This window comes from Cinclus cinclus, chromosome 36, assembly GCF_963662255.1.
Source record: "Cinclus cinclus chromosome 36, bCinCin1.1, whole genome shotgun sequence".
Classification (NCBI taxonomy): domain Eukaryota; kingdom Metazoa; phylum Chordata; class Aves; order Passeriformes; family Cinclidae; genus Cinclus; species Cinclus cinclus.
The window spans coordinates 222,439-243,348 of NC_085081.1; the positions used below are offsets into that span (position 1 = coordinate 222,439).

The 20,910-nt window shown below is 49.2% G+C and overlaps 1 protein-coding gene across 2 annotated transcripts; it reads right to left on the bottom strand.

Moving 5' to 3' along the window:
* Nucleotides 1-166: 166 nt before the first annotated feature.
* Nucleotides 167-20,359, bottom strand: PSMC4 (proteasome 26S subunit, ATPase 4). 2 transcript variants are annotated; one of them, XM_062512399.1, is made up of 11 exons: nucleotides 20,244-20,359; nucleotides 19,063-19,161; nucleotides 18,031-18,124; nucleotides 15,933-16,079; nucleotides 12,307-12,416; nucleotides 11,543-11,636; nucleotides 6,418-6,585; nucleotides 3,657-3,733; nucleotides 2,252-2,420; nucleotides 1,576-1,631; nucleotides 167-388 (listed from the first exon to the last, which is right to left on the bottom strand). In XM_062512399.1, the coding sequence occupies exons 1-11, from the start codon at nucleotides 20,277-20,279 to the stop codon at nucleotides 275-277; spliced, it is 1,164 nt and encodes a 387-aa protein (XP_062368383.1). In that variant the 5' UTR covers nucleotides 20,280-20,359; the 3' UTR covers nucleotides 167-274. The 2 variants fall into 2 exon arrangements, with proteins under 2 accessions (XP_062368383.1, XP_062368380.1); XM_062512396.1 differs by having other exon boundaries at nucleotides 18,031-18,217.
* Between the last annotated feature and the right edge of the window lie 551 nt (nucleotides 20,360-20,910).

A 20,910-nucleotide genomic window follows, 5' to 3' on the forward strand; every position in this document is an offset into this window, starting at 1 on the left:
CCATCCCAGTGTCCCCCACACTGTCCCCATGTCCCCAGTGTCCCTCCCAGTGTCCCCAGTGTCCCTCCCAGTCTCCCCAGTGATGTCCCTGTGTCCCTCCCAGTGTCCCCAGAGTGTCCCCAGATCCCCTCCAGGTGTCCCCAAAAAAATCTCCAACGCTCTCGGCTCGGTCTCAGTTTTATTTGAACACCCCCAGGGCTGGACGATGTCCCCAAGGTGTCCCCAAGGTGTCCCCAAGGATGTCCCCAAGGTGCCCCCAGGTGTCCCCAAGGTGTCACTTGTAGAACTCGTGCTCCTGCTCGTCCTTCTTGATGACAGTTTTGTACGCCTTCTCGAAGTCCTTGGCCAGCACGATGTACCTGTTCTCCCTGACGGCCAGCATGCCACCCTGGGACACACCTGAGTGTCACCTGTGCCACCCCCAGGGTCACCTGTGTCACCCACACTGAGCTACAGCCACACCTGTGTCACCTGAGTGTCACCTGTGTCACCCCCAGGGTCACCCGTGTCACCCACACTGAGCTACAGCCACACCTGCGTCACCTGAGTGTCACCTGTGCCACCCCCAGGGTCACCCGTGTCACCCACACTGAGCTACAGCCACACCTGTGTCACCTGAGTGTCACCTGTGTCACCCCCAGGGTCACCCGTGTCACCCACACTGAGCTACAGCCACACCTGTGTCACCTGAGTGTCACCTGTGTCACCCCCAGGGTCACCCGTGTCACCCACACTGAGCTACAGCCACACCTGTGTCACCTGAGTGTCACCTGTGTCACCCCCAGGGTCACCTGTGTCACCCACACTGAGCTACAGCCACACCTGCGCCACCTGAGTGTCACCTGTGTCACCCCCAGGGTCACCTGTGTCACACACACTGAGCTACAGCCACACCTGCGCCACCTGAGTGTCACCTGTGTCACCCCCAGGATCACCTGTGTCACACACACTGAGCTACAGCCACACCTGCGCCACCTGAGTGTCACCTGTGTCACCCCCAGGGTCACCCGTGTCACCCACACTGAGCTACAGCCACACCTGCGCCACCTGAGTGTCACCTGTGCCACCCCCAGGGTCACCTGTGTCACCCACACTGAGCTACAGCCACACCTGTGTCACCTGAGTGTCACCTGTGTCACCCCCAGGGTCACCTGTGTCACCCACACTGAGCTACAGCCACACCTGTGTCACCTGAGTGTCACCTGTGTCACCCCCAGTGTCACCCACACTGAGCTACAGCCACACCTGTGTCACCTGAGTGTCACCTGTGTCACCCCCAGGGTCACCTGTGTCACACACACTGAGCTACAGCCACACCTGTGTCACCTGAGTGTCACCTGTGTCACCCCCAGGGTCACCTGTGTCACACACACTGAGCTACAGCCACACCTGCGCCACCTGAGTGTCACCTGTGCCACCCCCAGGGTCACCTGTGTCACTCCCAGGCCACGAGCACAGCTCACCTGTGCTCCCAATCATGTCACCTGTGCCCCCTCTGGTGTCACCTGTCCCCAAGTGTCCCCTGTATCCTCTATCACCCAGATGTGTCCCACACCTGTCCCAGGTGTGTCTCACCTCCTGGCAGATGGAGTTGATGTCGGCCCCTGAGATCTTGTCCGGCCTCGCCACGTCTGGGTCAGGGTCAAGGACACTGCACAGGTGTGCCCAGGTGTGCCCAGGTGAGGGATAGAATGCCCCAGGTGTGTCTCACTGCCCCCCAGGTGTGTCCCACTCCCCCCCAGGTGTGCCCAGGTGAGGAACACAATCCCCCAGGTGTGTCCCACTCCCCCCCAGGTGTGCCCAGGTGTGCCCAGGTGAGGGATACAATCCTCCAGGTGTGTCCCACTCCCCCCCAGGTGTGCCCAGGTGTGCCCAGGTGAGGGATAGAATCCCCCAGGTGTGTCCCACTCCTCCCCAGGTGTGCCCAGGTGTGCCCAGGTGAGGAACACAATCCCTCAGGTGTGTCCCACTCCCCCCCAGGTGTGTCCCACTCCCCCCCAGGTGTGCCCAGGTGAGGGATACAATCTTCCAGGTGTGTCTCACTGCCCCCCAGGTGTGTCCCACTCCCCCCCAGGTGTGCCCAGGTGAGGAACACAATCCCTCAGGTGTGTCCCACTCCCCCCCAGGTGTGTCCCACTCCCCCCCAGGTGTGCCCAGGTGAGGAACACAATCCCTCAGGTGTGTCCCACTCCCCCCCAGGTGTGTCCCACTCCTCCCCAGGTGTGCCCAGGTGTGCCCAGGTGAGGGATACAATCCTCCAGGTCCACCTCCTCGCTCAGGTTCATCTTGCCGGTGATGGTGGAGAAGATCAGGCGCTTCTGGCGCCGGTCCGGCAGCGGGAACTCGATCTTCCGGTCCAGGCGCCCCGGCCGGAGCAGGGCCGGGTCCAGCGTGTCCGCGCGGTTGGTGGCCATGATCACCTGGGGACAGGTGAGGGGTCAGGGACACACCTGGAACCGCCCCCAGCACGCCTGAGACCCCCCCCCAGATCCATCAAATTCCCCAAAACCCCGGAGAATTGCTGATCCAGGTGTGCCCAGGTGTGCTCAGTCAATGTCCATGATCACCTGGGGACAGGTGAGGGGTCAGGGACACACCTGGGCACACCTGGAACCTCCCCCAACACACCTGAGACCCCCCAGATCCATTAAGTTCTAATAAAACTCACAGGAATTACTGGTCCAGGTGTATCCAAGTGTGCCCAGGTGTGCTCAGTCAATGTCCATGATCACCTGGGGACAGGTGAGGGGTCAGGGACACACCTGAGAGTACCTGCAGCACATCTTGGGGTACCTGGGCACACCTGGGGGTACCTGGGGCACACCTGGGGGTACCTTGGATACACCTGGGGGTACCTGGGGCACACCTGGGGGTACTTGAGCACACCTGGGCACACCTGGGGGCACCTGGGGCACACTTGGGAGTACCAGGGATAAACCTGGGGGTACCTGGGCACACCTGGGGATACCTGGGCCACACCTGGGGGATACTTGAGCACACCTGGGCACACCTGGGGGTACCCGGGGCACACCTGGGGGTACCTGGGCCACACCTGGGGGATACTTGAGCACACCTGGGCACACCTGGGGGTACCCGGGGCATACCTGGGGGTACCTGGGCCACACCTGGGGGATACTTGAGCACACGTGGGCACACCTGGAGGTACCCGGGGCCCACCTGGGGGTACCTGGGACACACCTGGGGGTACCTGGGACACACCTGGGGGATACTTGAGCACACCTGGGCCTACCTGGAGGTACCCGGGGCCCACCTGGGGGTACCTGGGCCATACCTGGAGGATACTTGAGCACACCTGGGCTCACCTGGGGGTACCTGGGACACACCTGGGGGATACTTGAGCACACCTGGGCCCACCTGGGGGTACCTGCGACACACCCGGGGGTACCTGGGCCACACCTGGGGGATACTTGAGCACACCTGGGCACACCTGGGGGTACCCGGGGCACACCTGGGGGTACCTGGGACACACCTGGGGGATACTTGAGCACACCTGGGCCCACCTGGGGGTACCTGGGACACACCTGGGGGATACTTGAGCACACCTGGGCCCACCTGGGGGTACCTGGGACACACCTGGGGGATACTTGAGCACACCTGGGCCCACCTGGGGGTACCCGGGGCCCACCTGGGCTCACCTTGACGTTGACGTTCTGGTCGAAGCCGTCCATCTGGTTGAGCAGCTCCAGCAGGATCCGCTGCACCTCGCGGTCGGCTTGGGGACGGAAACGGGAATTTGGGGATTTTGGGATAACGACCCCGAAACTGCCCAAAAGTTCCCAAAAACCACCCAAAAAAATCTCCCAAAATCCACCCAAAAATCACCTTAAAATCACCCCAAAACGACCCCAAAAAAACCTGAGAAAAAACACCCAAAAAAAATCTACCCAAAACCACCGAAAAATCACCCCAAAATCCCCCAAAAGATCTACCAAAAACCACCCAAAAATCAGCAAAAAATCAAAAAATCCCAAAAACTCCCAAAAAAATCCCCAAATATTCCCTAAAAAATCCCAAAAAAATCTAAAAAAATCCCCAAAAATCCCCAAAAAATCACAAAAAAATCCCCAAAAAATCCCCTAAAAATCACAAAAAAATCCCCAAAAAATCCCCAAAAATCCCCAAAAAATCCCCAAAAAATCCCCTAAAAATCCACAAAAAATCCCAAAAAAATCCCAAAAAAATCCCAAAAAATCCCCAAAAAATCCTCAAAAAATCCTCAAAAAATCCCCAAAAAATCCCCAAAAATCCTAAAAAAATCTACAAAAAATCCCAAAAAAATCCCAAAAAAATCCCCAAAAAGTCCCAAAAAAATCCTTAAAAAAATCCAAAAAAATCCCCAAAAATCCCCAAAAAATCACAAAAAAATCCTAAAAAATCCCCAAAAAATCCCCAAAAAATCCCTAAAAAATCCCCAAAAAATCCCTAAAAAAATCCCCCAAAAATCCCAAAAAATCCCAAAAAAATCCCAAAAAAACCCCCAAAAAATCCCTAAAAAAATCCCCAAATAACCCCCAAAAAAATCCCCAAAAAATCCCCAAAAAATCCCTAAAAAATCCCAAAAAAATCCCCAAAAATCCCTAAAAAATCCCCAAAAATCCCAAAAAATCCCCAAAAAATCCCTAAAAAATACCTAAAACATCCCTAAAAAATCCCTAAAAAATCCCTAAAAAATCCACAAAAAATCCCTAAAAAATACCTAAAACATCCCTAAAAAATCCCAAAAAATCCCCAAAAAATCCCAAAAAAATCCCAAAAAAATCCCCAAAAAAATCCCCAAAAAAATCCAAAAAAATCCCAAAAAATGCCAAAAAAATCACAAGAAAATCCCCAAAAAATCCCCAAAAAATCCCCAAAAAATCCCTAAAAAATACCCAAAAAATCCCCAAAAATCCCCCAAAAATCCGCAAAAAATCCCCTAAAAATCCCCAAAAAATCCCAAAAAAATCCCTAAAAAATCCCCAAAAAATCGCAAAAAAATCCCCAAAAAATCCCTAAAAAATCCCAAAAAAGTCCTAAAAAATCCCTAAAAAATGGTCAAAAAAATCCTAAAAAAATCCCCAAAAAATCACAAAAAATCCCCAAAAAATCCCTAAAAATCCCCAAAAAATCCCCTAAAAATCCCAAAAAAATCCCCAAAATATCCCTAAAAAGTCCCAAAAAAATCCCCAAAAAATCCCAAAAAAATCCCCAGAAAATCCTGAAAAAATCCTAAAAAATCCACAAAAAATCAGAAAAAATCCCCAAAAAATCCCCAAAAATCCCTAAAAAACCCCCAAAAACCCCCCAAAAACGCCCCAAAACTCCCCCAAGCGGCCCCGAAAGGCGCGGGGCCCCGCCCCCCCCGGGCCGTGTCCCCTGGCCAGGTGAGCTCCCTGCCCCCACCCCCGGTCTGGGCGTCGAAGCGCTTGGTGGCGATGGCGTCGATCTCGTCGATGAAGATGATGGCCGGAGCGTTCTCCTTGGCCAGGCGGAAAACGTCCCGCACCATGCGGGGCCCCCGCCCCGGATATTGCACCCAAAAATCCCCAAAACATCCCCAAAAACAGCCCGAAAAAATCCCTAAAAATCCACAAAAAATCCCTAAAAAATACCTAAAACATCCCTAAAAAATCCCTAAAAAATCCCAAAAAAATCCCAAAAAAATCTACAAAAAATCCCAAAAAATCCCCAAAAAATCCAAAAAAATCCCAAAAAAATCTACAAAAAATCCCTAAAAATCCCTAAAAAATCCCAAAAAATCCCCAAAAAATCCCCAAAAAATCCCCAAAAAAATCCTTAAAAAAATCCAAAAAAATCCCAAAAAATCCCCAAAAAATCACAAAAAAATCCCAAAAAATCCCCAAAAAAATCACAAAAAAATCCTAAAAAATCCCCAAAAAATCCCTAAAAAATCCCCAAAAAATCCCAAAAAATCCCAAAAAAATCCCAAAAAAATCTCCAAAAAACCCCTAAAAAGTCCCAAAAAAATCCCAAAAAAATCCCAAAAAAATCCCCAAAAAATCCTAAAAACTCCCAAAAAATCCCCAAAAAATCCTCAAAAAATCCCTAAAAAATCCCCAAAAAATCCCAAAAAAAATCCTCAAAAAATCCCTAAAAAATCCCAAAAAATCCCTAAAAAAATCCCAAAAAAATCCCCAAAAAATTCCAAAAAATCCCTAAAAAATCCCAAAAAAATCCCTAAAAAATCTACAAAAAATCCCCAAAAATCCCAAAAAAATCCCCAAAAAATCCTAAAAAATCCCCAAAAAATCCCTAAAAAAATCCCCCAAAATCCCTAAAAATCCCAAAAAAAATCCCAAAAAAACCCCCCAAAACTCCCCCAAGCGGCCCCGAAAGGCGCGGGGCCCCGCCCCCCCCGGGCCGTGTCCCCTGGCCAGGTGAGCTCCCTGCCCCCACCCCCGGTCTGGGCGTCGAAGCGCTTGGTGGCGATGGCGTCGATCTCGTCGATGAAGATGATGGCCGGAGCGTTCTCCTTGGCCAGGCGGAAAACGTCCCGCACCATGCGGGGACCCTCCCCCAAATATTTCTGTACGAACTCCGAGCCCACCACGCGGATGAAGGCGGCTGGGAAAAAAAAAAAAAAAAAAAGAGAGGAGGGAGAAAAAAAAAAATATATATAAATAAGTAAATTTAAATATAAAATAAAAATATATCGATATATGTTGAATTAAATGATGGGGTTAAATATGGGAAAAAAATAATGGAGGAGAAATTAAAAGTATAAATTAAAAAAATAAAATATTGATATATGTTGAATTAAATGATGGGGTTAAATAGAGAAAAAAATAATGGAGGAGAAATAAAAAATATAAATTAAAAAAAAAAAATATATCGATATATATGGAATTAAATGATGGGGTTAAATAGAGAAAAAAATAATGGAGGAGAAATAAAAAATATAAATTAAAAAAAATAAAAATATATCGATATTTATTGAATTAAATGATGCCGTTAAATAGAGAAAAAAAATAATGGAGGAGAAATAAAAAAAAATTTAAAAAAAAATCGATATTTATTGAATTAAATGATGGGGTTAAATAGAGAAAAAAAAATAATGGAGGAGAAATAAAAAATATAAATTAAAAAAATAAAAATATATCGATATATGTTGAATTAAATGATGTGGTTAAATATAGAGAAAAATAATGGAGAAAAAATAAGAAAAAGAAATTAAAAAAATAAAATATTGATATATATTGAATTAAATGAAGCGGTTAAATATAGAAAAAAATAATGGAGGAGAAATAAAAAAAAATTTTTTAAAAAAAATCGATATTTATTGAATTAAATGATGCGGTTAAATAGAGAAAAAAAAATAATGGAGGAGAAATAAAAAATATAAATTAAAAAAATAAAATATTGATATATGTTCAATTAAATGATGGGGTTAAATAGAGAAAAAAATAATGGAGGAGAAATAAAAATAAATTAAAAATAAAATAAAAATATATCGATATATATTGAATTAAATGATGCAGTTAAATATAGAAAAAAAAATAATGGAGAAGAAATAAGAAAAAGAAATTAAAAAAATAAAATATTGATATATATTGAATTAAATGATGGGGTTAAATAGAGAAAAAAATAATGGAGGAGAAATAAAAAATATAAATTAAAAAAATAAAAATATATCGATATATATTGAATTAAATGATGCCGTTAAATATAGAAAAAAAATAATGGAGGAGAAATAAAAAATATAAATTAAAAAAATAAAAATATATCGATATATATGGAATTAAATGATGCAGTTAAATATAGAGAAAAATAATGGAGAAAAAATAAGAAAAAGAAATTAAAAAAATAAAATATTGATATATATTGAATTAAATGATGGGGTTAAATAGAGAAAAAAATAATGGAGGAGAAATAAAAAAAATTTTTTTAAAAAAAATCGATATTTATTGAATTAAATGATGCGGTTAAATAGAGAAAAAAAAATAATGGAGGAGAAATTAAAAATATAAATTAAAAAATAAAATATTGATATATATTGAATTAAATGATGGGGTTAAATAGAGAAAAAAATAATGGAGGAGAAATAAAAAATATAAATTAAAAAAATAAAAATATATCGATATATATGGAATTAAATGATGCAGTTAAATATAGAGAAAAATAATGGAGAAAAAATAAGAAAAAGAAATTAAAAAAATAAAATATTGATATATATTGAATTAAATGATGGGGTTAAATAGAGAAAAAAAAATAATGGAGGAGAAATAAAAAATATAAATTAAAAAAATAAAAATATATCGATATATGTTGAATTAAATGATGGGGTTAAATAGAGAAAAAAATAATGGAGGAGAAATAAAAATAAATTAAAAATAAAATAAAAATATATCGATATTTATTGAATTAAATGATGCGGTTAAATAGAGAAAAAAAAATAATGGAGGAGAAATAAAAAATATAAATTAAAAAAAATAAAAATATATCGATATATGTTGAATTAAATGATGTGGTTAAATATAGAAAAAAATAATGGAGGAGAAATAAAAAAAAAATTTAAAATAAAAATATATCGATATATATTGAATTAAATGATGCGGTTAAATAGAGAAAAAAAAATAATGGAGGAGAAATTAAAAATATAAATTAAAAAATAAAATATTGATATATATTGAATTAAATGATGAGGTTAAATAGAGAAAAAAATAATGGAGGAGAAATAAAAATAAATTAAAAATAAAATAAAAATATATCGATATTTATTGAATTAAATGATGGGGTTAAATAGAGAAAAAAATAATGGAGGAGAAATAAAAAATATAAATTTAAAATAAAATATTGATATATATTGAATTAAATGATGGGGTTAAATACAGAAAAAAATAATGGAGGAGAAATAAAAATAAATTAAAAATAAAATAAAAATATATCGATATATATTGAATTAAACAATGCGGTTAAATATAGAAAAAAAAATAATGGAGGAGAAATAAAAAAAGAAATTAAAAAAATAAAATATATCGATATTTATTGAATTAAATGATGCAATTAAATATAGAAAAAAAATAATGGAGGAGAAATAAAAAATATAAATTAAATTGAGCGATTTAAAGAAAAATTAAATTAAATGGTAAAAAAAAATAAATTAAAGTGAGTGGTCAAAAAAAGAATAAGTGATATTAAGTGGTAAAAAAAATAAATTAAATTTAGTAGTAAAGAAAAATAAATTAAATTAAGTGGTAAAAAAATAAATTATATTAGTTAGTAAAGAAAAATAAATTAAATTAAGTGGTAAAAAAAAAATTAAATCAAATAATAAAGAAAAATAAATTAAGTGGTAAAAAAATAAATTAAATAAAGTAGTAAAGAAAAATAAATTAAATTAAGTGGTAAAAAAAATAAATTAAATCAAATAATAAAGAAAAATAAATTAAATTAAGTGGTAAAAAAATAAATTAAGTGGTAAAAAAATTTAATTAAATTAAGTGGTAAAAAAAATAAATTAAGTGATAAAAAGAATAAATTAAATTAAATAGCAGAAAAAAAAAGTAGTAAAAAAAAATAAATTAAATTCAGTGGTAAAAAAATAAAATTAAATGGTAAAAAAATAAACTAAGTGGTAAAAAATTTAATTAAGTGGTAAAAAAAATAATTTAAATTAAGTGATAAAAAGAATAAATTAAATTAAGTAGCAAAAAAAATAAAGTAGTAAAAAAAAAATAAATTAAGTAGTAAAAAAAATTAAATTAAATGGTAAAAAAATAAATTAAGTGGTAAAAAATTTAATTAAATTAAGTGGTAAAAAAAATAATTTAAATTAAGTGGTAAAAAAAGAATAAATTAAATTAAGCAGCAAAAAAAATAAAGTAGTAAAAAAAAAATTAAATTAAATTAAGTAGTAAAAAAAATTAAATTGAATTAAGTAATAAACAAAACCCATTAAATTAAGCAATAAAAAAAATAAATGAAGTTGTAAAAAAAAAAATAAATCGAATTAAGTAGTAAAAAGAAATAAATAGAAAAAGAAAGAAATTAAATAAGAAAAAAAATAAATTAAATTAAGTAATAAAAAAAATAAACATAAAATAAATTAAATTGAGGAGCAAAACAAAATAAATTAAGTAATAAAAAAAAATTAAGCAGTGAACAAAAAATCCCTAAAAAATTTTCTTAAAAGCCCAAAAAATCCCCCAAAATATTCCCCAAAAATCCTGAAGACCCTCCCCCGAATAATCCCAAAAAAATCCCAAAAAAATCCCAAAAAAATCCCAAAAAAAATCCCTAAAAATCCTGAAATCCCTCCCCCGAAAAATCCCCAAAAAATCCCAAGAAATCAAAAAAAAATCCTCAAAAATCCCCAAAATACCAAAAAATCCCCAAAAATCCCTGAAAAATCCCCAAAAATCCAAAAAAAATCCCAAAAAAATCCCCCAAAAATCCCAAAATCCCTCCCCCAAAAAATCCCCAAAAAATCCCAAGAAATCCACAAAAAATCCTCAAAAATCCCCAAAAAATCCCCAAAAAATTCCCCAAAAGTCCTCAAAAATCCCGAAAAATCCCTGAAAAATCCCCAAAAATCCCCAAAAATTTCCCAAAAATCAAAAAAAAAAAATCCAAAAAAAAATCCAAAAAAAATCCCCAAAAAATCCCCCCAAAAAAATCCCAAAAAATCCCCAAAAAAGCCCCCAAAAAATTCCTGGAAAAATCCCAAAAGAATCCCAAACAAAACCCAAAAAAATTCCACCAAAAATCTCCCAAAAAATCCCAAACCCTTCCAGGTGTCCCCAACCTCTCCCAGGTGCCCTCAGGTGTGCTCAGGTGACCCCAAACCCCACTCAGGTAACCCCAAACCCCACCCAGGTAACCCCAAACCCCACCCAGGTGTGCCCAGACCCCCCCAGGTGTGCCCAGGTAACCCCAAACCCCACCCAGCTGTGCCCAGGTGACCCCAGACTCCTCCCAGGTATCCTCAGGTGTGCCCAGGTGACCCCAAACCCCACTCAGGTGTTCCCAAACCCCACCCAGGTATGCCCAGGTAACCCCAATCCCCCCCAGGTAACCCAAAACCCCACCCAGGTGTGCCCAGGTGTGCCCAGACCCCCCCAGGTGTGCCCAGGTAACCCCAAACGCCACCCAGGTATGCCCAGGTAACCCAAATCCCCCCCCAGGTAACCCCAAACCCCACCCAGGTGTGCCCAGGTGACCCCAGACTCCTCCCAGGTGTCCCCAGGTGTGCCCAGGTGTCCCCAGCCGCAACCGGGTGTGCCCAGGTAACCCCAAACCCCACCCAGGTGTGCCCAGACCCCCCCAGGTGTGTGCAGGTGTCTCCCCAGGTGTGCCCAGACCCCCCCCAGGTGTGTCCAGGTAACCCCAAACCCCACCCAGGTGTGCCCAGGTGACCCCAGACTCCTCCCAGGTGTGCACAGGTAACCCCAAACCCCACCCAGGTGTGCCCAGACCCCCCCAGGTGTGCCCAGGTAACCCCAAACCCCACCCAGGTGTGCTCGGGTGTGCCCAGACCCCCCCAGGTGTGCACAGGTGTCTCCCCAGGTGTGCCCGCTCTCACCTGTGGTGTGGTGTGCCACCGCCTTGGCCAGCATGGTTTTGCCGCAGCCGGGGGGGCCGTACATGAGAACCCCCCGGGGGGGGTCGATGCCGATCTGGGGGGGAGGGGGGACACAGGTGAGCACACCTGAGCTCACCTGAGGGGACCCAAGATTACCTGAGAGGTCCCAAGGTCACCTGGAGCTCACCTGAGGGACCCCGAAGTCACCTGAGCTCACCTAAGGATCCCCTGAGCTCATCTCTGTTCACCTGGCTCATACCTAAGGTTACCTGAGCTCACCTGATCTCACCTGAATCATACCTAAGGTTACCTGAGCTCACCTGGAACTCACCTGGATCTTACCTGAACTCACCTGATCCCACCTGAATCATACCTAAGGTTACCTGGAACTCACCTGGCGCTAACCTAAAGTTACTTGAGCTCACCTGGATCTTACCTGAGCTCACTTGATCTCACCTGGATCATACCTAAGGTTACCTGAACTCACCTGAAACTCACCTGGAGCTAAAGTCACCTGAGCTCACCTGGATCTTACCTGAGCTTACCTGAAACTCACCCAAGCTCATCTGATCTCACCTGGGGCTCACCTGAGCTTACCTGGGCTCACCTGAAGCTCAGCTGGTCTCACCTGAGCTCACCTGGAGCTCACCTGATCTCAGCTAGAGCTCACCTGATCTCACCTGGAGTTCACCTGCGCTTACCTGAGCTCACCTGGAGCTCACCTGAGGTTACCTGAGCCCAGGTGAGCTCACCTGCAGCCTCACCTGTTTGTAGAGCTCGAAGTGGGTGAGGGGCAGCTCCACGGCCTCGCGCACCTCCTGCTTCTGGATGTCCATGCCCCCGATGTCGGCGTAGACGACGTCCGGCTTCTGGTCTGGGGGCAAACTGGGATGAACTGGGACGGACTGGGATGGACTGGGACCAGTTTGGGTCAATTGGGACCAGTTTGGGTCAACTGGGACCAGGTTGGATCAACTGGGATGAACCGCGACCAGTCTGGGTTGGCGTAGACGACGTCCGGCTTCTGGTCTGGGGGCAAACTGGGATGAACTGGGACGGACTGGGATAGAACTGGGATGGATTGGGAGGGACTGGGAAGGACTGGGATCAGCCTGGATCAACTGGGACTGACTGGGATAGATTTGAACCAGTTTGGGTCAACTGGGATGAACTGGGACCAGTCTGGGTTGGTGCAAACGTCCGGGTTCTGGTCTGGGGGCAAACTGGGATGAACTGGGACAGACTGGGACCAGTTCAAGGCAACTGGGATGGATGGACTGGGATGCAGTGGGATGGACTGGGATGGATTGGGATGCACTGGGATGGACTGGGATGAACTGGGATGGACTGGGGTCAACTGGGACTGACTGGGATGGACTGGGAGGGAATTGGGACTGACTGGGATGGATTGGGATGCACTGGGATGGACTGGGATGGACTGGGAGGAACTGGGATGGACTGGGGTCAACTGGGACTGACTGGGATGGACTGGGAGGGAATTGGGACTGACTGGGATGGATTGGGATGCACTGGGATGGATTGGGATGGACTGGGAGTGACTGGGATCAACTGGGACCAGTCTGGGTCACCTGGAACCAACTGGGATGAACTGGGACCAGTTTGAGTCAACTGAGACTGACTGGAACTGACTGGGATGGACTGGGACCAGTTTGGGTCAACTGGGACTGACTGGGATGGACTGGGAGGGAACTGGGAAGGACTGGGATAGATTGGGATGGACTGGGAGTGACGGTGGTGAACTGGGACCAGCCTCGGTCAACTGGAACCAACTGGGATGAACTGGGATGGATTAGAATGGACTGGGATGAACTGGTATGAACTGGGAGGAACTGGGATGGACTGGAAGGGACTGGGATGGCCTGGAAGGGACTGGGATGAACTGGAAGGGACTAGGATGGATTGGAAGGGACTGGGATGAACTGGGATGGACTGGGATGGACTGGGATGAACTGGGATGGACTGGAAGGGACTGGGATGAACTGGGGTGGACTGGGATGGACTGGGATGGATTGGGATGGACTGGGATGGATTGGAAGGGACTGGGATGAACTGGGGTGGACTGGGATGGACTGGGATGGATTGGGATGGACTGGGATGGATTGGAAGGGACTGGGAGGGACTGGGATGGACTGGGATGAACTGGGATGGATTGGAAGGGACTGGGATGAACTAGGATGGACTGGGATGGACTGGGATGAACTGGGAGGGACTGGTATGGACTGGAAGGGACTGGGATGAACTGGGATGAACTGGGATGGACTGGGATGAACTGGGAGGGACTGGGATGGACTGGAAGGGACTGGGATGAACTGGGATGAACTGGGGTGGACTGGGATGGACTGGGATGGACTGGGATGAACTGGGATGGACTGGGATGAACTGGGAGGGACTGGGATGGACTGGAAGGGACTGGGATGAACTGGGATGAACTGGGGTGGACTGGGATGGACTGGAAGGGACTGGGATGAACTGGGATGAACTGGGATGGACTGGGATGAACTGGGAGGGACTGGGATGGACTGGAAGGGACTGGGATGAACTGGGATGAACTGGGGTGGACTGGGATGGACTGGTGTGGACTGGGATGGACTGGGACCAGTTTGGATCAGGTGGTGTCAAGCAGAATGGACCGGAACTAACTGGAATGGATCGGGACTGACTGGGACCAGTTCAGGGCAACTGGGACCAACTGGCATCAACCGGGATGAACTGGGACCAGCCGAGGTGTGCCCAGGTGTGCCCAGGTAACCCCTCCTGACCCCAGCTCACCTTCCGTGACCCCAAACCCCATTTCCTGTTCCCCAGGTGTGCCCAGGTAACACCTCCTGACCCCAGCTCACCTTCTGTGACCCCAAACCCCATTTCCTGTTCCCCAGGTGTGCCCAGGTAACACCTCCTGACCCCAGCTCACCTTCCGTGACCCCAAACCCCATTTCCTGTTCCCCAGGTGTGCCCAGGTAACACCTCCTGACCCCAGCTCACCTTCCGTGACCCCAAACCCCATTTCCTGTTCCCCAGGTGTGCCCAGGTGTGCCCAGGTAAAACCTCCTGACCCCAGCTCACCTTCCGTGACCCCAAACCCCATTTCCTGTTCCCCAGGTGTGCCCAGGTAACCCCTCCTGACCCCAGCTCACCTTCCGTGACCCCAAACCCCATTTCCTGTTCCCCAGGTGTGCCCAGGTAACACCTCCTGACCCCAGCTCACCTTCTGTGACCCCAAACCCCATTTCCTGTTCCCCAGGTGTGCCCAGGTAACACCTCCTGACCCCAGCTCACCTTCCGTGACCCCAAACCCCATTTCCTGTTCCCCAGGTGTGCCCAGGTAACACCTCCTGACCCCAGCTCACCTTCCATGACCCCAAACCCCATTTCCTGTTCCCCAGGTGTGCCCAGGTAACACCTCCTGACCCCAGCTCACCTTCCGTGACCCCAAACCCCATTTCCTGTTCCCCAGGTGTGCCCAGGTAACACCTCCTGACCCCAGCTCACCTTCCGTGACCCCAAACCCCATTTCCTGTTCCCCAGGTGTGCCCAGGTGTGCCCAGGTAAAACCTCCTGACCCCAGCTCACCTTCCGTGACCCCAAACCCCATTTCCTGTTCCCCAGGTGTGCCCAGGTAACCCCTCCTGACCCCAGCTCACCTTCCGTGACCCCAAACCCCATTTCCTGTTCCCCAGGTGTGCCCAGGTAACACCTCCTGACCCCAGCTCACCTTCCATGACCCCAAACCCCATTTCCTGTTCCCCAGGTGTGCCCAGGTAACACCTCCTGACCCCAGCTCACCTTCCGTGACCCCAAACCCCATTTCCTGTTCCCCAGGTGTGCCCAGGTAACACCTCCTGACCCCAGCTCACCTTCTGTGACCCCAAACCCCATTTCCTGTTCCCCAGGTGTGCCCAGGTAACACCTCCTGACCCCAGCTCACCTTCTGTGACCCCAAACCCCATTTCCTGTTCCCCAGGTGTGCCCAGGTAACCCCTCCTGACCCCAGCTCACCTTCCGTGACCCCAAACCCCATTTCCTGTTCCCCAGGTGTGCCCAGGTAACCCCTCCTGACCCCAGCTCACCTTCCGTGACCCCAAACCCCATTTCCTGTTCCCCAGGTGTGCCCAGGTAACACCTCCTGACCCCAGCTCACCTTCCGTGACCCCAAACCCCATTTCCTGTTCCCCAGGTGTGCCCAGGTGTGCCCAGGTAACCCCTCCTGACCCCAGCTCACCTTCCGTGACCCCAAACCCCATTCCCGAACACCAAAACCCCGTTTTTTTTTTTGACCCTCCAACGCCATTTTTGAACCCCAAACCCCCGTTTTTTTTTTTCACCCCAAACCCCCGTTTTTTGACGCCCGGGTGCGGCCAGGTGCGCTCACCTGAGGTGAGCATCATGATGCTGCTGTCGGCCTCGGGGGGCAGGACGTCCACCAGGGCGTTGCTGTGCTTGTGCAGCGCCACCGAGGCGTTGGGCTTGAGCAGCTCGCGGTCGATGGTGCTCAGGATGCGCACGTAGTAGTTGGAACCTGCGGGCACACCTGGAGCTCACCTGAGGGCACCTGGAGCTGCTCACCTAAAGTTCCTCGTCTGAAGCTTCTCACCTGGAGCTTCTCACCTGGAGCTGCTCACCTGGAGCTGCTCACCTGGAGCTCCTCACCTAAAGTTCCTCATCTGAAGCTCCTCACCTGGAGCTTCTCACCTGGAGCTGCTCACCTGGAGCTCCTCACCTGGAACTCCTCACCTGGAGCTGCTCACCTGGAGCTCCACACCTGGAGCTGCTCACCTGGAGCTCCTCACCTGGAGCTCCACACCTGGAGCTGCTCACCTGGAGCTCCTCACCTAAAGTTCCTCATCTGAAGCTGCTCACCTGGAGCTCCTCACCTGGAGCTGCTCACCTGGAGCTGCTCACCTGGAGCTCCACACCTGGAGCTCCTCACCTAAAGTTCCTCATCTGAAGCTCCTCACCTGGAGCTGCTCACCTGGAACTCCTCACCTGGAGCTGCTCACCTGGAGCTCCCCACCTGGAGCTGCTCACCTGGAGCTGCTCACCTGGAGCTCCACACCTGGAGCTGCTCACCTGGAGCTGCTCACCTGAAGACTACCTAGAGATGCTTACCCACAGCTCCTCACCTGGAGCTCACCTGGAGCTCCTCACCTAGAGTTCCTCACCTGAAGCTCCTCACCTGGAGCTGCTCACCCACACCTCCTCACCTGCAGCTCATCTGGAGATGCTCACCTGGAGCTCGTCACCTGGAGCTGCTCACCTGAAGACTACCTAGAGATGCTTACCCACAGCTCCTCACTTGCAGCTCACCTGGAGCTGCTCACCTGGAGCTGCTCACCTAGAGCTCACCTGGAGCTCCTCACCTGGAGCTGCTCACCTGGAGCTCACCTGGAGCCGCTCACCTGGGTCAGGTGAGGAGTACCTGGGATCCCCTGGAATGGCCACAGATGGGTGTGGTCACCTCCATCTTGTTGAACTTGTGTTGGCACGGGCTCGCCACGCCCAGGTGACCCGTCAGGTGTGTGTTAGGTGCGTCCAGGTGTATTCTAGATGCAACCAGGTGTGCCCAGATGTACCCACCTGTATTTTAGGTGTACCCAGGTGTGCCTGGGTGTGTTCTAGGTGTACCCAGGTACACTCAGGTGTGCCCAGGTATATTCTAGGTGTACCCTGGTGTATTTGAGGTGTACCAAAGTGCGCCCAGGTGTGTTCTAGGCGTACCCAGGTGTGCCCAGGTACACTCAGGTGTGCCCAGGTGTATTCTAGGTGTACCCAGCTGTGCCCAGGTACACTCAGGCATACCCAAGTGTATTCTAGGTGTGCCCAGGTGTATTCTAGGCGCACCCAGGTGTGCCCAGGTACACTCAGGTGTGCCCAGGTGTGTTCTAGGTGTACCCAGCTGTGCCCAGGTACACTCAGGTGTGCCCTGGTGCACTCAGGCGTACCCAGGTGTATTCTAGGTGTGCCCAGGTATATTCTAGGCGCACTCAGGTGTGCCCAGGTGTATTCTAGGCGCACCCAGTTGTGCCCAGGTACACTCAGGTGTGCCCAGGTGTATTCTAGGCGTACCCAGGTGTGCCCTGGTGCATTCAGGTGTGCCCAGGTACACTCAGGCATACCCAGGTGTATTCTAGGTGTGCCCAGGTATATTCTAGGCACACTCAGGTGTGCCCAGGTGTATTCTAGGCGCACCCAGGTGTGCCCAGGTACACTCAGGTGTGCCCTGGTGCACTCAGGCGTACCCGGGTGTATTCTAGGCGCACCCAGGTGTGCCCAGGTGTATTCTAGGCCTACCCAGGTGTGCCCTGGTGCACTCAGGTGTGCCCAGGTGTATTCTAGGCGCACCCAGGTGTGCCCTGGTGCACTCAGGTGTGCCCAGGTGTATTCCAGGCGTACCCAGGTATACTCAGGTGTGCCCAGGTGTACTCTAGGCGTACCCAGGTGCGCCCAGGTGTGTGCCCAGGTGATCTCACCTGTGGTGGAGCCCACGATGGCCGTGTTCTGGTCCACGGCCTCCAGGAACTGCCCGATGACCAGGGGGATGCTCTGGATGCGCTTCACCTCCTCCTGCGCGTGCAGGAATTCCTTCTTCAGGTTCCTCTGCTCGTCCTTGATGTACTCCTCCTGCACCTCCAGGAACTCCAGCTCCTGCTGCAGCTTCTGCAGGTGAGACAGCACACCTGGGCAGGTGAGCAACACACCTGGGACAGGTGAGCAACACACCTGAGCCACGGGCACAGGGGGCACACGGCAGGAGCTGAGCTCCTCCTGCACCTCCAGGAACTCCAGCTCCTGCTGCAGCTTCTGCAGGTGAGACAGCACACCTGGGCAGGTGAGCAACACACCTGAGCCACGGGCACAGGGGGCACACGGCAGGAGCTGAGCTCCTCCTGCACCTCCAGGAACTCCAGCTCCTGCTGCAGCTTCTGCAGGTGAGACAGCACACCTGGGCAGGTGAGCAACACACCTGAGCCACGGGCACAGGGGGCACACGGCAGGAGCTGAGCTCCTCCTGCACCTCCAGGAACTCCAGCTCCTGCTGCAGCTTCTGCAGGTGAGACAGCACACCTGGGCAGGTGAGCAACACACCTGAGCCACGGGCACAGGGAGCACACGGCAGGAGCTGAGCTCCTCCTGCACCTCCAGGAACTCCAGCTCCTGCTGCAGCTTCTGCAGGTGAGACAGCACACCTGGGCAGGTGAGCAACACACCTGAGCCACGGGCACAGGGGGCACACAGCAGGAGCTGAGCTCCTCCAGGTGTGCCCAGGTAAGTTCAGGTTTGCTCCCCTGTCCTTTCCCCAGTTGGAATTTCCCCAGGTGTGTCATTCACCTGTCCCCAGGTGTGCTATCACCTTGTACCTGCTCCACAGGGCTGCAGTCCCTCACCTGTCACACAGGTAACCCCTCACCTGTCCCCAGGTGTGTCACTCACCTTGTACCTGCTGTACAGGTAATTCCCAACCCTCACCTGTCCCCAGGTGTGTTCCCAGGTGTGTCACTCACCTTGTACCTGCTGTACAGGTCCTCCAGGTCCTCAGGCTCTGGCACCAGGAAGGAAAGGCCGGGGAGGGGCCGGGGGGCGGCCGAGGCTGGGACATCGTCCTGGGACAGGTGAGAGACAGGTGAGGGACAAGTGAGAAACAGGTGAAGTATAGGTGAGGGACAGGTGAGAGACAGGCAAGAGAGGTGAGAGACAGGTGAGGGGCAGGTGAGGGACAGGTGAGAGAGGTGAGAGACAGGTGAGGGGCAGGTGAGAGACAGGTGAAAGACGGGAGGGACAGGTGAGGGACAGGTGAGAGAGGTGAGAGACAGGTGAGGGACAGGTGAGAGACAGGCAAGAGAGGTGAGACACAGGTGAGGGGCAGGTGAGGGACAGGTGAGAGAGGTGAGAGACAGGTGAGAGAGAGGTGAGGGACAGGTGAGAGAGGTGAGAGACAGGTGAGAGAGAGGTGAGGGACAGGTGAGAGACAGGTGAGGGACAGGAGAGAGACAGGTGAGGGACAAGTGAGAAACAGGTGAAGTATAGGTGTGGGACAGGTGAGAGACAGGCAAGAGAGGTGAGAGACAGGTGAGGGGCAGGTGAGGGACAGGAGAGAGAGGTGAGAGACAGGTGAGAGAGAGGTGAGGGACAGGGGAGAGACAGGTGAGGGACAGGAGAGAGACAGGTGAGGGACAAGTGCGAGTGTTACCAGGGACAGGTGAGATACAGGTGAGGGGACCCCCTAAAAATTAGAAAATAAGGGAGGGGCACCCACAGGTGAAGGAGGGGCACAGGTGAAACAGGTGAGGGAGAAGCACCCTAAAAATTTTTTTTTTTTTGGGGTGGGGGGAGGAGCACCTGAGGAAGCACCTGGGGGACCCAAAAATTGGGGAGGGGGTCCCTAAAAATGGGGGAGGGGCCCTGAGAGGAGCCCCATTTTTGGCTGAGGGCGCCCCCCCCTCCCCCCACTTGGTACAGCCCCAAAGGGGGCGTGACCAAACCCGGAAGTAGGCGGAGTCTGGAAAAATGGCGGGGGGGCGGGGATACCCAAAAATCCGCCGTGGGTCCCTCCCCCACGCCCGGGTCCCTTTTGGGGTTTTTGGGGGTTTTTTGGGTTTTTTTGGGGTTTGTAGGTGCCCCCCCCCCCCATTCCCGACCACCCCCCCGTGGTTTTGGGGACCCCCCCGGGCCCCTCTCCCCGCACCTGCGGCTTCTCCCCGAGCAGCCCCAGCTCCTCCATCGTGACTGAGCGCAGCGGAAATGACGTCAGCACGTAACGCGCGGCGCGGCGCGCTCTGCGTGGTGACGTCGGGGCGTAGCTCCGCCCATGCGTGGCTGGTGGGGCCGGCCCGGAGCTCCAAGCTCGGACCAGTTCAAACCAGTAACGGCCCAGTGAATCCCAGTTCGACCCAGTGAATCCCAGTTCAAACCAGTAACGGCCCAGTGAATCCCAGTTCGGCCCAGTTCAGCTCAGTAACATCCCAGTACCCGCCCACTCCTTTCCAGTCCCTCCCAATCCCCTCCCAGTCCCTCCCAGTTCTCCGAAATCCCCTCCCAGTCCCCTCCCAGTTCCTCCCAGTCCCCTCCCAGTTCCGCCAATACCCTCCCAATCCCCTCCCAGTCCATTCCCAGTCCCCTCACAGTCTCTCCCAGTCCCCTCCCAGTCCCTCCCAGTCCCCTCCCAATCCCCTCCCAGTCCCTCCCAGTCTCTCCCAGTCCCCTCCCAATGCCCTCCCAGTCCTCCCCCATCTCCCCCAGTTTGTCCCAGTCCCTCCCAATCCCCTCCCAATCCCCTCCCAGTCCCCCTCTGTTTGTCCCAGTTCCCTCCCAGTCCCTCCCAGTCCCTCCCAGTCTCTCCCAATCCCCTCCCA